Raw genomic sequence first — 15,919 nt, 5'->3', positions numbered from 1 at the left:
CTACCCTACCCTCGCAGCTATGGGAGTAAAATACATCTTTTACTACAGTAATAAGCAATGCAGTACATGAACACAATCCTTCAGTATCCACCAACCCAACTCGGCTCTCGAAACATATTTCTCGAATCTGATATCCAATTTTCTCGCACGCTATATTTGCTTACCCATTTCAGCTAATCTCACTCCCTAGTCATCTAGATCTTTTCTCTTCTCTTCTTCGATCCCATAATCTTATCATAACATATCAAATCCATTCCACCGACCATGTCTCAAGAAATCGACATTGACCCCAATGCATACACCCTCCCATTCAGCCTAACCAAGACCATCCGTCGGGACCCCTATCCCGCCATCCTCCCATCCAACCCAAGTAATTCTCAAGCTGGAAAAATAATCGTAAGAAAGACCGACCCTCTCTTTCTATGTCATATCACTTCATTTCTCTCTCCCCGCATCAAATCAGATGAAGCATATCAAAACCGAACTCCCATTCCCTTCTTCCCAACATACCCTCATTCGCAAATTCGCTAATCCCCATTCCCACCACCAGCTCATCACAGGCGGCGGCACAGGAATCGGTTCCTCGGCGGCCCGCGTCTGGGCCCACGCATCCGCGCTCGGCATAATAATACTCGGCCGCCGCATCGAGCCACTCGAAGAAACGGCTCTCCAAATCCGAGCCATCAACGCCGAAACCAAAGTGTTAGTTATAAAAACCGATGTGAGCATTGATGACGAAGTGAAACATGTATTTCAGCAGACCCATAAAGTGTTTGGGAGAGGTCCGGATGTGGTCTTGCTTTGTGCGGCCGTATTGGAGCCCTCGAGATTGGTGCATGAGATGGGGACAGATGAGTGGTGGGGTTATATGGTATGTTTTTTCATTTGTTTGTTTGCTTCGTGCTGTGAATATATGAAGATATGAAGGGAAAGCTTACACAAAGCTACCTACCTACCTACTAGGCTATCAACTCTAAAGGCGTATACTCCTGCATACACCACTACATAAACACGCAATCCAACCCCGCCCACCCAACCGGAACAATCGTAGTAATGAACAGCGCATCGACCTCCATCCTCGACATCCAACACCCCGCCAACGGAATCGGAAAACTAAGCGCACAGCGCCTCGTCGAATTTGTAGACGCCTCGTATCCCACTCTCCGCATATTCTCTCTCCTCCCAGGACTCGTCGCCACGCCCAGTCAACAGCCGCAAAATCTTCCGTATGCGCGCGATGATCCCGCAATGAGCGGGATGTTGACGTTGTATTTGAGTCAGGCGAGAGCGGATTACTTGAGAGGCAGTACTATGTCTGTGAATTGGGATGTGGAGGAACTAGAACAGTTTCAAAAGGAGATCAGAGAGAAGAATCTTTTGAAGTTGAGTTGGATACCTATTTTGCCCATTGGTGGGGGGAAGGGTCTTGCGATGTGAGATGTATCCGAGTTATCTACTGGGATATTATCATATTTTTTTTAACTAGAACACTGGAGCGCTAAAGCACTACCAGTGTAACATGAGATATTTCTAAACACTGTAGTGGATGAACACTCACCTTAAAAGGTCGAAGACAATAGAGTCACTGGAATCTCCTGATGTGAAAAACTTCCTCTTTCCATTTTCAGCACACCCAGATCCAATCTAGCGTCTAGCCTAGAAGATGAAGCTTTCTGCTCACAAGTCCTTGATTTCCACGAGTCACTTGAGCAAATAATCAACGACTTGTGAGCCATCTATATAGCGTTTCTTCATTCAACTTTCCGCTATCAAAGACTTCATAATATCGTCCTAAGTAAACATACCACCGCAACCTCAAATCACACACAGGAAAGCCACAACAAGTATTTCCAGAACATCCCAACATGCTCATCTCCATGCTCTCAATCTTTTGCCTAAGAAGACTTCCTCTCAAAATGGCGCCAGATTAGAAAAACTCGAAAAATGAAGTATCAGTATTCATTACCGATATTCACATTCACAAGTATAAGATAAATTACTACAGACATAAATCACAACCACTATCAAACTCCCAAAATTCTTTCCAAAAACGACTATTTCACAAGTTCCAACTGTATCAATAATCACAGAATGATACAATTAGAGAAAATCTTTAAATCGTCACAAAATTCATTTGAAAGAACTCGTTCTACTGGCAATTCGAACATTGACTAATCACTTGTCTTCACCAATGTGAGTTTCCAAATAGCCCTTTTTTTTTAAATCTCAATCACTACTTACCACTATTACTACTAATCATTACAAACCTCAGAATTCAGAATTCAGAATTCAGAATTCAAGAATTCCCACAAATGTACCTACTACTAGCCTAGCCTAGCAGCACCGCAGCAAAACCCAAATCCATCCCCCATCCCTTTTCGCCAACAATATAATACATGCGGAAAACATAACCTAGAGAGCACGTAACATTATTTTCTTCGTATTTATAGTTTCTCCTCCTATAGACCTAAAATGCAACGATTTTACCCCCTCTTATTTTACCCCCTATATTGTGTTTTAGCCCACGTGTGTCCTCGCACCTCACTGTCGTCATGTAGTGATTCACCCCCAACCACTAAGGTATAGCTATTAGGCTGACCATAGTATATGCGAAGGCTTTTCTTGTGTGATCCCTATCCCCTTCTACTCCTTTACACTAGGTACATATATATACTTTTACCCCAAATACATCACCACACCTCGCTACGGCTATGTAATGATTCACCTTTATTCACTAACAGTTATGTATAGCTATTAGATTGACATTGACTGTATTACATGAGAAGGCTTTTCTGGTATGACTTCTATCACCTTTTCCTTTTTTATAATCAGTATTTATTACTGTTACTATTACTACCTAGGTATTACTACCATTACAAAACCTAATCAGATCAGATCAGATTACATATAAATAACACACACACACACACACACACACACACACATACCAAACCCAATACCAACAAAAACACCTCTTACCCCCCCCCTCGAATATCGATTCTAATCTCACAATCGATTCAGTCGGGATAGGAATCATACTGTATAACCAAACCAGCTCCCGCGAGCACCTCTCGACACAACATACACACACACACACACACACACACACACACACACACACACACACACACACACACAGCAATACATAGATAAATTTCATAGCTATATATTCCTAATTTTGAATAAGAACCTTGAGTAAGATTACACAATAGCCAGATAGATGATGTGAGCTATAGTGCTGTGTGTGCGATATTGATTTCAATATTCCCATCCCCATCCCCATCCACATCCCCATCCATAGTGATGGATGGTAATAGATTTTATACACACTAAAAAAAAAAAAACAGATTGCGAGATTCTAATCTTTGAAGATGGGCCGGGATGGGATTAGATTCCATCTCCTATCCCTCCCCCCTCCCTCTCCCCCTCCCTCTCCCCCTCCCTCTCCCCATTTCACACCATAGACATAGACATAGACATAGATATAGATATAAAATCCACCTGCCCCCTCCGCACACACCACAAGATCAATCCCATTTCCTTCCTTTCTACTACGCATTCACCAGGTATAAAATCAATCTATCTTCCCCCCCTTTCACCTCCTCCGCCCCTTCCGCCCCTCGCGTCCTCCCCCAAAAATCAACCGTCACATCCCATCCCATCCCATCCCATCCATCTCATTACACACACACACACACACAAACACACACACACACATATATATATTCCTAGGTAGGTACACACACACAATCTCCACTAAACTAAAACCTCAAGTAAAATTTGTGAAAGTAAATCAAATCTCAAATCTCAAAGCACAAGCAAAAAATCCATCCCATCCCATCCCATCTCATCTCCCTCCCTACCTACCTACCTACCTACCTACCTACCTCTACAAAACCAGAAATACCAATCAATCAATCAATCAATCAATCAATCAATCGAGATAATAGTATCCAAGACAGATGGATATCCTATCCACATCAATATGATTGAAATAGAAAAAGAAAAAGAAAAAGAAGTTTACCACTAGCACGCTACTTATTAGTGTCATATATAATTTCCAACAAATATATACATCACAACCTTGACTTAAATCCCTAGTATTTATATATATATCCTTAAAAGAATTGAAGAAATTGAATGTCCTTCCAGTCAGTCCATATTCAGATAGATACCTAGATAAATATAAAATTTCCATCATTCAAGTCTTTACATACTTGAATATACATCCAACATAATTAAAGTTCTTCATTGTATCAACATGCATCTACATATGCATAAGTGTCTGCTTATTCTATTCGGTATCCGCATGTTCAAAAATCCAATCACCCCTATTCACAGCGCATCGTATCGTATTTTGTCAACGCTCTATCCTATCCTATGTCCATGTATCTTCACTCCCCCAATTCCCAAATCTACACCATTCATCCTATCAATCCATTCATAATCCTTCTAACCATTCATAATTCCTTCTAAGACCTATCCCATCCGACGCTATGCCCATACCTCAAAAAGATTCAAACCCAACAGTCCTTTCCTTGCACCCGGCATGATAACCTATCTTCCCTCACCTGTACTAGGTGCCCCAGGAATCATATCCAATGCCTCAATCTTTCCCATCATATCCTCCCGGGATTTCCCCTCAATAACACCAACCGGTCCCAAGTCCGCTACGTTTGTATCACCTCCCCCAAGGAGTGCAATACTACTGATAACATCCATCGGTTCCAGAAGATGCCATTGAGCCAATGTCGGTTTACTTGATGCGCCCACAGTAACGGTGAAAACGTGATTTACATTCAATTCACTGTTGTTTAAAGATCTAAACATATCTTCATCTGTCGTATCATCACCTGCACAAAATGTGAATTCGGGAGCTTGTCCGACTTCTTTACCATAAGCATCAACAAGACGTTTGGCGATTGATCCTTTGTTGATGAAAGTAGGACGAACTTCGAGATTTGCTTTACCGGTCATGACTTCGACGTCCCAAGCTTTACCAACAGTGGCCATGAGTTCTTTTTGACATTCACGAGACATGCGTTCACCCAGTTCTGGGTTTGAAGGACGGTAATGCCATGTTAAAGCGCAACGCTTGCGCTCAATGAAGGACCCTAATTTTGTTAGCTAGAACTCAATGAGAATCTGTTGGATGAAAATACTAACCTGGAGTTTTCTCAGTATATTTCTGGAAACATTCCATGACTTCCTTTTGCCAACCCATATCGAATTGTTCCGCAAGGTTTTCCCATTCTTGACTACCCGGATGGCGCATAAAACTACCATGTTCAGCACTGAATCCTAATTCTGGAATATGTCCCAGATGTTGTCCCAAGAATTCTTGATCTCTACCACTAATAATCCAAATGGCGTTCTTGGGGTCGGAAGCGAGTGCTTTCAGGGTTCGGTACAATTTATCAGAAGGTAAAGCTGCAGCAGGATCTCTAACGATAGGGGTAAGAGTACCATCATAATCGAACATGAACAATCTCTTCTTGGCGGCTCTGTATTGAAGCAACAGAGAAGTCTTATCCAAGAGGGGTGTTGCGAAAGCATGACTATTGGAGCCAATTTTTGTGATTAATGTTCGAATGAGGCTCTTGGTCCAGGTTGTGATATCATTACTGAAGATATATTCGGATAACTTTTCGTGAAGCTCTGCTTTCTTGGAAGGAGGCATTTCCAATCCAAGTCGAATATTTTCGGCAACAGTATTGAAATCCCACGGATTGATGTGAATGGCTGCATCCAAGACTGCGGCCGATCCAGAAAATTCAGAGATAATCAAAGGACCATGATTCTCTTTTTGACAAACCACATACTCCAAACTTGTTGTGTTCATACCATCACGTACACTAGTGATCAAACCAACATCTGCCACACGAAGAAGAGCGAGATACTCTTCTTGAGAGAGATATTGAGGATAGTGTTGGACGGGCGAGAAACTCAAAGATCCGTAGAGACCATTGATTTTCGCAACCAGTTCGGCAACATTGGCTGCAATCTTATTTCCTGAATCCTCTCTCTCTTCTTCAACACTAGTTGGACTGGTGACTTGTACCAAAACAACCTTCTCACGCCATTCTGGAAAGTTTTCCAAGAAGCGTTCAAAGGCCATGAGCTTTTGTGCCACACCTCGAACACTATCAAGACGATCTCGACCGACAATGATTTTTTTGCCCGCATACAACTTCTTCAATGCAGCAACCTTCTCATCAACAGCAGGATCATTAAAAGCGAGCTGCTCAACGTTTCGCGCATCGATTCCAATTGGGAAAGCCGCTACATCACATCTCGCACCATACGCTTCGACACCCGCGCTCGTAGATGGGAATCCCAAAATTCTTGTACAGCAAGAATTAAAGTGTCGCGTGTAACTGAATGATTGTAATCCGACCAAATTTGCGCTCAAAACGCCCTCCAATATCTCCTTTCTTCTTGGTAAACAGCGAAGGAACTCGCTACTGGGAAATGGGATATGCAGATAGAAGACAATGCTCATATGTGGAACCCGTTGTCTTAACATGCTGGGAAGAAGCAAAAGATGATAATCGTGAACCATGACAATGTCGCCAGGTTTATAAATTTCGAGAATTCGGTTTGCGAATTTCTGATTCATTCGATAATAATCCGCCCATGATTGTCGTTCTTGTCGACCATTCGTAGGTTCGTGTTGTTTGTAATGAAATAGAGTATATAATTCGTGTTCGGCGAATCTTCTCCATCTTGATTGGTCTTTCAAACAAACACTTCCGTCCTCACTCGTATCTGCATCATCACATAGCCAAACTGGGACGATCTTTCCATGTGGTTGATGTGCGAGTTGTCTTTCCAGTCGTTGCCTATCGTCACTTGTAACAAATAATCCATCGGTCTCTGGTGGTGTTGGAGGCATGGTAACACCATCAACTGGAATTGGCGCAGAGCTCTTATTGAAAGGAACCCTATTTTGTGGAGGTTGCGATTGTATAGGATGGCCTCCAAGAGGAGGGGTATCTGGAGGGGTAAGATCCTCAACCGGGTTGATTTCGCCAGTCCAGCCAACTAATGTATGATGCCAGGGCGATTTCTCCGATGCAAGATATCTGAAAGAGTCGAATTGCGAAGAACCGCCATGTCTTTGCGACCATGTCTATGCGATGGTTAGTTGAAAACACCCCAAAACCGTGTGTCCTCACTCACCCAATCGGAGCCTTTTCTGTACATCAAAGATTGCTGTATGCAAAATGTCGCAGAGATGATTCCTCCCGTCAAATTTAATGAAGGATGCGCCGCGCGCGGATCAAGGTCCGATAAGGAGTTTTGTCTCTCGCGACCAGGAGCCAAGCTCATCCTGCGAAGAACTTCTTGATTCGATAATGTGCCAGTCTCGGCATCGGATGGAGATTTTGCCATGATTGAGGATTGATTAAAGCCTTGGGTAAAATAATTTTGCTCGTCAATCTCGAGAGATTTATCTTCTGCCTCAATCTTTTCGTATGCTCCCAAATAACCACCCGGAGTCACTGGGATGTTCGTAATCGATGGACTTAAAGCTGGGTGTCGCGTAATCTGCTTCTTGAGAACGGCTGGTCTTTGTGGTGGAGGGGTAGCTGTTGCTGACGACTCGGCGAAGCCTGAGCTTGACGAATCCTTGGTATTCTCTGCCATGATGAATGATAAGTCAAAGTGTATATAGGAATTGTATTGCAGGTATTTGCAGAAGAAAAGGTCAAGAATGGGTAGGTCTCAAACAGAATGAAGAGCTGGGGGAAAAGGAGCTGAATGGTGGTAGGCAGGATCTTCTTTGGGCGGACAATGATGTGAATGGAGGGGTAGTATTAGGTTTGTGAAACTTTGATTGACGGTCCAAAATCTCTCAATTCAATTTTGGCAGAATGAAGAACTGTTGTCTCTCGTTCCCAATCTGACCTGTCTCTTTCTATAAATGGCCAGATCTTGCTTGGTTTATATCCTTTCGAGCAGGAACGTGGGTGCAGTGGTTGGAAGAAGGAAAGAGCGCAATATGGAAAATCTTGGAATGAAAGGAATGGATGGAGCATGGCAATGGAGGGTCGATGGCACACCTTGGAATATTCTGTCCCCAAAATTTCTGATTTCTGATGAAAACAACCCACCAAGTTGCAGATTTCCCGGAGCAAAAGCTCAGGTCGTACAAATATGTGACGTAATTAAAGTAAGAGCGTCTGGACGAATGAGATTGGTGATTTTCGTGAAGAATATATAGATATAGATATAGATAATGGATAGATAATTATAGATTGTCGTTATCTCTCTGTTGAAATGTGGTCTTGGGAACGATGCATGTCAAATTGATGTTGGTGATGCTTCTTTGCGATCTGAAGACGGGAAGATGGCGGATGGGAAGACAGGACAGGACGGCTGTGAAGCGAAGGTTTAAAAGAAAGAAGGGGAAGGGGAAGAGGAAGAGGCAGAGGAATGGGAAAGGGAAGGGAAGGGAAAGGGGAAAAGGAGTCAAGTACTAGCTAGGTACTCGTTACTTATTACTTATTATGTACTTGTGAGAGAAGCATAGAGAAGATTAGAGTTTACCTGGGCAGAGCGATGGATACCTTATTAGTTTGGTATATTTCCAAGAAACGGGAGTGGCATTATGTGTCGAGAGAGATAATACGCCGATAATAGCATCTCCCCAGTTGTATATACATAGGTTTATATATATATATATAGTTATATAAATCCGCATACCTGTTCGCACATTGCATACCGTATTGCACATTGTCACAAACTCACTAGTTGTTCATGGCCCACGATCTGAGGCCCCAAGACCTTTCCAGGTTCGGATTCTGGAGGGGCGGTGGAGGGGCACAAAGGACAATTCCAAGCTTGGAATGGGTTAGTCGACGGCTCCTGATTGCATTAAATGCGGCTGTGATTGGATAATGCCAGAGAGATCCTCCGAGAGTGCTTACTGGTAACTGCATGTTGGATGTAGGTACTAGGGAGGGAGGTGTTGATAAAAAAAGGCCACATGCCAGCCAACAAATAAAGTGTTGCTGGTGTTGGTGCCCTAATATCTACCTAGGTAGATTCGAGATATTCTAGATACTACCCCGACGACAACCACGACTACTCACGCATAGTCTATAGTCTATAGTCTATAGTCTATAGTCTATAATCTATAATCTATAATCTACAATGACAACGATTGATGGGGGCCAGCCCCCAAACCCCCATTGCTCGCTGCGCTCGAGATGTGTGGTTAGTTAGATGTTGGCCATATGTCTGGAGACCGAGATACACATCCATCTCACCAACCACAACCCACCCCCCAAACAAAAGAGAAAGGAAAACCGGCGGAAACCTGCCAGCAGTCACTCGTAGATAAATGTGGTGAACAAGGTATCATCCTCATCCTCATCCTCATTTTCATTTTCATTTTCATTAGCGTCGGCCATAATATGAGTAATTTTCCGCGATGCTTGTCCGTGCTCGGCTTTGTGATTATATAATTACTAGTTAACTAAAGGATTTATTAGTTGTTAGAATTTATTAGATGCTTGGTACCTCCCTCCCTAACCTTATTTACTCCTGGTGTGCTTTTCTTGGTAATTCCATCAATGTTCTAGACGGATTCGATTCTTTGAGTGGTGGTGCTTGAGTGTGGGTGGTGGGCGGGAATGTATCTATCTCGCTATCTCTCTGCCTGTCCATCGAGCTATATTGCCAACAAGTATTCAACGGAACGAACTCCGTTTGGATAACATTCTTCTTTATCATCATCTCTTATCCATCCGTGTGCAGAAGACTAGGTATACTACTCTACATTGCACACACACACACACACACACACACATACATATCATATCGCACACAACAGCAATCTCAAAGATGACAGCATTCCCATCGTGCATTTGCATTGTTCTTTGATATGGTAGATGACTCTCCCATCAGGATATCTTCTCCTAGGTATCTCTCACATGACATCTCACAATACATGCAACACAATACCTAGGTATCCAACTACGAGCACTGTATCGAGTCGTATGTGAATCAATCGGTGTACAAAGTACGAGGGGATCCGTAGTGATGAGAAAAATGTTGCGGTGAAGCAGAAACATGTTCGGAGGATAACTCACGTGGTGGGGGGGTTTGACAGATGGATGTTCTAGATGGTCTGCGTGGATGGATAGGTACGAGACCGTGCGCTGGGGACTAATAAATCCTCGGAGCTGGGGATGGAGAAAGGGGATGGGATGGAGAGTGGGAATTGTAACGTAGGGGGGAAGTATGGGAAAGAGAGGATGGAGATGGGAGATGGGAAAGATGATGAGGAGGGATGTGAATGTGAATGTGAGTGTGAGTGAGTGTGAGTGTGAATTGGTGAGGGTGGAAGGGACGGGTGAAGAAGGGAGGGTTAATTAGATATTGTGCTGGATGGAGGTAATGTTATATATTGTGTTGTGTTAGGTTACCGTAAATTTAAACTTCCCATCATCTTTCTTATTCAGGACATATTTGTATATCGTATTTCTATCCATCTATCCATCTACCTAATTATTATACGATATAGTAATCCTTTTTGAACAACTCAACCATTCATCAACAAGTCCGTGGCTGATGTGGGGTCATTTTCTGACTTCACATCGACGATACAAGCAACTACGATTCATTTCCTCACCGATCCATTCATTCATTCATTCATTCATTCATTCATTCTCATATTACATTACCCTCACCCATCACTTATTAATCATCACAACATCGAAATCTCCATCTATCCAAATTCATTAATATAACATTCTGGCTTCTATCTCGTTCATGACCATACATCATCATCTACTCAAGCCTGATAAATTTCTCATCTCGAACAGTACTGTATTTTCTTTAGATCACGTGATGGATATCCTTTCTTTTTTTCAAGATCCTGTTGGGTAGACAGACTATCACTATCTATGTTGTGGGGAGAAATAGTTGGGGGAAAAAGATTTTCTGAGGAAAAGAAAGGAAAGGAAAGGAATGGGAAGGCTGGTGGAGAGATAGGATGAAAATCTGTGTATGTATGTATGTATGTATGTATGTATTTGTGTGAAATATTTGAAGTAATGAAGAAATATGTAATAGAAAGGAATTCGAAAAGAGAACTAATAACAAAACTGCTCTCCAGAAATGTGTGTTTACTTTTTGCCTTTTGTATAATAATACATAGTAGGTAGCTCGCCACTGCTCTAATTTCTAATACAGACCTTGTGTGAAAGGTTTGTACTAGTTATACTAGACTACTTATTCAAGCTATACAATGAATCTTCACATCGAGTCATATATAAATATTCCATATGCCTACATGTAATTTTTCAAGAATAGGTAGATCTATCTATCTATCTATCTATCTATCTATCTATCAATGGAGACTTGATCTTTCATTATCCGAGTAGATTTTAGGTTCTAGTAATTCAACATATTTTTCTTTCTTATTCTTATTCTTATTCTCAAAGCTGGTTATCAAATCTCTGTATTTCAAGTTGTGTATGTATCACCTTCTCATTGTATTGTATTGTATTGTATTATATTGTGATAGTGGTGTGGTTTTTATATAATCTCTTCTTTATTCCTGCTGTTGATTCATCATAGTCGGATGTAATCTTCTCCTCTCTCTTCTCCAAGAACTCACCAAGTTCCCTTCCTTTCCTTCCCTCTATAATCCACCCAGACCTAGTCTTTTCTCTTCATTCCCTCCCTCCCTCTCCCTCCCCAAATCACACCTCGAAAGTCGAAAGTCTAAACTAAACACATAGATGAAGTTTTTATTCCTCACTCCTCATTTTCCAATCCTCACCCTCATCTTCACTCTCAATGCCTCAACACCTCGTCGCATCTTCAACTCCATCTTATCTTATCATATATCATATATCATACATCCATCTCACCCCCTCATTTCCCTTCCCTCATTCTCAAACCCGAACTCAATATCATCTCTCCAACCTCCACAGCACAGCACAGCAATCCCAAAACACATCATAGCATACCATACAACGTCCTAGCCCCCCTCAAACAATCAAGACACTCAAGATATCCCGAATATACTGGATACAACAAAAAAGGGAAAATAATAATAGAATCAGGGGAATTTGAACGAGAAATTGGAATAGAAGGAAATAGGGGGGGGGGAAAGACGGCGGTGACAACGACAAATGAGAGGCGAGTAAAGTGTAGGGAAGGGGGAGATTTTGTAGATGAAATCTTGAAGGATTAATTGTTACTTTGTTTTTTAGAGGGGTTCTGAAATATATGGATGTGGATATAAGTAGGTGCGGATATGGGTCCGAGAATGAATATGGAATGAGTGTATATCTAAATTCCTAGAGAGACAACATCACGAGATCATAAATTGAGATAGAATGGAAGAATTGACACACGGGTAGGAAAGTACTGGAAACCAAATTTCTTAGCGCGCAAGTTGTAAAAGGGGTCTGTACGTATGTATGGGTTGGATCGATATCTTGAGCGAATAGTGATTTTATAGTCGGAAATCCTGGACCAGACAACGTATCTGCGTTTTGAGCCTTGAGACAAATCCCTTGAAATATTGTTAGAGTTCGTAAGGAGTCGATATCATAGGGTTGAGATTCGTCGTTTTCCCCGTTTGAAATTCGGCCCTGTGAACTCACACCGTACGTAGACTTCGGCATTTGCGCGGCTAAAGTTTATTAGAGCTCGGTTTCGTGGCGCTAATTCTTAACTTCACTTCATTGTGACTTCACGATATAGTTACTAGGAACCAATGGAGGCTTTTTTTAACACCAGCTTTGTTATACATGAAATTGTGATGGTAGATATGCTTCTGATAAGGAAGAGAAAAGGATTTCAAGAGTGGACATACGATTGTCTGCGGTGGGTGCCATAATCCTACCAGACGACTGAATGCAACTAGAGTCTATTTAATACAAAGGTTGCAGATTACAAGATACACAGTAATCAAGAAAATCATCGAATTCTGTAAACCATTATTATATGGAACTCTGCTCCAGAAAGCAAACTGCTAGCTCAAACTAACAGAATAAGGAGTTTGTGAGTTGTTATCATTGATATGTCCACCGAGGTCCTTTTAAGAAGACTGCTGGAAACTGAGAAGAGCATCAATGTTACCCAATGTTGCCACATGTTACAACCAAAACGACGATACTATGTACCTCTCTCATATTTCTTTACCGTTCCTTCCATCCATCAAATAAAAGTGAGTGTCAATACAAACTGATCACCGCAAAGTTTAGGCCCAATCACCCAAAGAACAAAGACAAAACATATTTGCCAATTCTGTGACACATGAGTAGCAACAAGACCTCTTATGGATCACTGAAAAGAGAGTTAGAATCAAATCACTTGTTCGATCGAATGAGAAGAAGGTGACTGCATCGTGCTTTTGTATGTCCTGGCGGGAACTCTCCATTGAAATCCCTAAGGTGATCGTCACAATGGCAAGCATCATCCTTACGATCCTTAGGTATGCATTCTTTAACCCCGTGGCCATGGGGAAAATCTCCACTTCGTTCAAAATCACCGACAGGATACCGCTGATGCTGTCGGCATATACAGATATCGCCCAACTCCGACCACTTTTTGATGCTCGACATGATCGCGACATCTGTTCTGTGTGGTGGAGTGCGGTCTCTTGTTAACCGCGAATTCTTTCGAGATTCACCGTTGCCAGGAGCAATGCAAAGCTCGCCTGCTTTTTGGGTTTTGTATTGCATGCGACGATTGTAGGTCTCGGCCACGGCGGCCAATCTGTTGCCCGAAGAATTAATCCTTTTGCTGTTTTCGGTCACTTCTTGTAGAAGAAAGGCTCTCTCTGATCGTAACCATGGTGCATGAGATCCTGGTGGTACCGGGCCGACTGGAATGGGGTCTGCACTTTGGTTCATTTAGTATTGATATCTGACTCAAGATCGAATCAAAAACTTACATGAATACGAGAGAATCTGCTGCTGCTGCTTCCATCGCGTCTCTTTCATCTTTAGTTGCTTCTTTCCAAGCTTCCGTTTTTTGGACCTTTTTCTTTGCCCGCAATCGAGCAGATCCCCATCTCGCTCTTGCCTGACCATCTGGCCCACGTTCTCGCCAGCGTGCGCTTGTTGGAAAATCAGGTTCCGCAGGAAGACTAGGAGGAAGTGGTACTATTGTTTCATCGGTATCCATAGTATCTATGGTGCTGTCTGCAGACTCGTCCAAACTTCCATCGAGCGTCGTATCTCTATTCGAATAGACCTGCTGGAGATACATGTCGTTAAAGTCAATCGGGACGCCAAGTTCGTTCAGTGTGTCAACGACGTCCTGTTCGATATCGTCGAGGACTGGGGGCTTGATGCCAGCCTTCTTGTATCGCTTGTTCCTACGACGAATGTTGTTTTCGTGAACAGCCATGACGTCGGCAGCAGTCATCGCACCAGGGGGAGGAGCAAAATCTTCTGCACGTCGGGCACGACGTCTTCGACCAGCAGTACTAGGTCCATGGGCTCTAGACTTGGCAGACTCGCGTTTTGCTTGACGACCTGCACGAGGTGTAGAGGGTGCTCGATTCTCGAGTAGAACTTCTTGTTGCGGAGTAGGGGTTGGACTGGCGGAGAAGTCTTCGGGAGGAACCGAGGAGTTGGACATGGTCTGATCTAGATCCTCGACATAAGGAGATTGTGGAAATTGTCGACCGAAGGAACCGTGAAACTGATTAGAGTACTCTGGCAAAAATGGATCTTGAAGATAACCTGATAATTGAGCTGGGTGTTGTTGAGACTCATATTGCTGGTAACGGGTTGCTGGATAAGCAAGATTGGGCTGACTATAACCGACATTGTGGAACTGTGAATCGAATTGACAATCTGAAGTTTGAGCTAGCTCATCATCAGGGAATTCATCTTCTGAGTGCGGCATGGTCATTAACTTGTTGAGACGTGCTTGCAAAAGCCGATTGTTCGTCAAAGCGGCTACACCAGCTGTCGTGAATGCATGCATCTCAGACGAAGCTCTTCCAGGTCTTCGTAGTCGAATTGAAAGAGCTGGTGATTCGGAACGAGACGGCATAGCTTGGCTCTCGAGATCTGGACGAAAAGCTGGATCGTAAAGAGGAATATCTTGATTGACTCTAGTATCTTCCTCGAAAGGCTCTTCCTTAATTTTAACCTCTTGACCATCGATCAGATTTGAGTCAAGAGGGCTTGACACTTCACCCTGGTCTTCTCTGTCCCCGTCGGAAGACATGATTAAGTAATCAAGTTCACGTCGGACGAATGAAGAGTATCTGATTGAGTGAGAGAACTTTATTGCGAGAAAAAGTTTGAAAGACTTCAAGAGAAACAAAATCTCATGATAGTACAGGAGTTCTGTAAAGGGAATATCCACAAGGTTGTTTTTGTTGTTGTTGTGGATATTTTTGTAAGAAATCAAGAGTTGCAAGTTCGAGGGGACTTGGTTATGGCCAAGAATTATCAACAACCTTCACTAAAATACGCTAGCATCAGGTGTCTTATTTGTGGGCTCGGGAATCTCCCGAGCTTCTTAGTGGTCGCCACGTGAAAATCTTTGGTTGATTGGTGGTTGTTGGGTGAATAGTTGTGTGAGGTTGGAACTTCGAAGGTGAGAATCAGATGGTTGAATGTGAGCTTGATGATGATGCATGAACTTTCTAACTATAAAATGCACCTCTCTTTCATTGTTAACTACAATGTCATCAAAGATGCAATAATCCTAGGTTGTGCTGAGAACATCCAAAAATTCAAATTAGTCAGTCAATGCCAGAGACTCGGTCAATGATATATATGCTTTAAACACCTCATCTATTTTCCTCATCCCTATTCCTATACACCCGTTAAATCTGCCTTGAGAAATACTTCCCACCTCAGGCAAGAGAAATCTATCATCTAGGTAATCTTTGTTCAAGACAGCACATTTGCACCTGGGTGAACTT

The 15,919-nt window shown here is 42.6% G+C and overlaps 3 protein-coding genes across 5 annotated transcripts; 1 reads left to right on the top strand and 2 right to left on the bottom strand.

Annotated features, from left to right (window-relative positions):
• The first annotated feature begins 21 nt into the window (after positions 1-21).
• On the top strand, positions 22-1,470 carry BCIN_07g00950 (hypothetical protein). The gene is made up of 3 exons (XM_024693815.1): positions 22-396; positions 551-871; positions 964-1,470. The coding sequence occupies exons 1-3, from the start codon at positions 265-267 to the stop codon at positions 1,435-1,437; spliced, it is 927 nt and encodes a 308-aa protein (XP_024549604.1). The 5' UTR covers positions 22-264; the 3' UTR covers positions 1,438-1,470.
• Positions 1,471-4,218: 2,748 nt separating this feature from the next.
• Bctps2 lies at positions 4,219-8,621 on the bottom strand. 3 transcript variants are annotated; one of them, XM_024693812.1, is made up of 4 exons: positions 8,067-8,621; positions 7,183-7,643; positions 5,167-7,132; positions 4,219-5,114 (listed from the first exon to the last, which is right to left on the bottom strand). In XM_024693812.1, the coding sequence occupies exons 2-4, from the start codon at positions 7,393-7,395 to the stop codon at positions 4,558-4,560; spliced, it is 2,736 nt and encodes a 911-aa protein (XP_024549602.1). In that variant the 5' UTR covers positions 7,396-7,643; positions 8,067-8,621; the 3' UTR covers positions 4,219-4,557. The 3 variants fall into 3 exon arrangements, with proteins under 3 accessions (XP_024549602.1, XP_024549601.1, XP_024549603.1); XM_024693814.1 differs by having other exon boundaries at positions 8,118-8,621; XM_024693813.1 differs by having other exon boundaries at positions 7,183-8,621.
• A 4,258-nt stretch (positions 8,622-12,879) lies between these two features.
• Positions 12,880-15,336, bottom strand: BCIN_07g00930 (hypothetical protein). Its single transcript, XM_024693811.1, has 2 exons — positions 13,925-15,336; positions 12,880-13,872 (listed from the first exon to the last, which is right to left on the bottom strand). The coding sequence occupies exons 1-2, from the start codon at positions 15,211-15,213 to the stop codon at positions 13,338-13,340; spliced, it is 1,824 nt and encodes a 607-aa protein (XP_024549600.1). The 5' UTR covers positions 15,214-15,336; the 3' UTR covers positions 12,880-13,337.
• Positions 15,337-15,919: the final 583 nt, after the last annotated feature.

This window comes from Botrytis cinerea, chromosome 7 (genome assembly GCF_000143535.2).
Source record: "Botrytis cinerea B05.10 chromosome 7, complete sequence".
NCBI classification, from domain to species: Eukaryota; Fungi; Ascomycota; class Leotiomycetes; order Helotiales; family Sclerotiniaceae; genus Botrytis; species Botrytis cinerea.
Note: the sequence above shows the minus strand (reverse complement) of the source record. Positions and strands in the feature narration are given on the sequence as shown.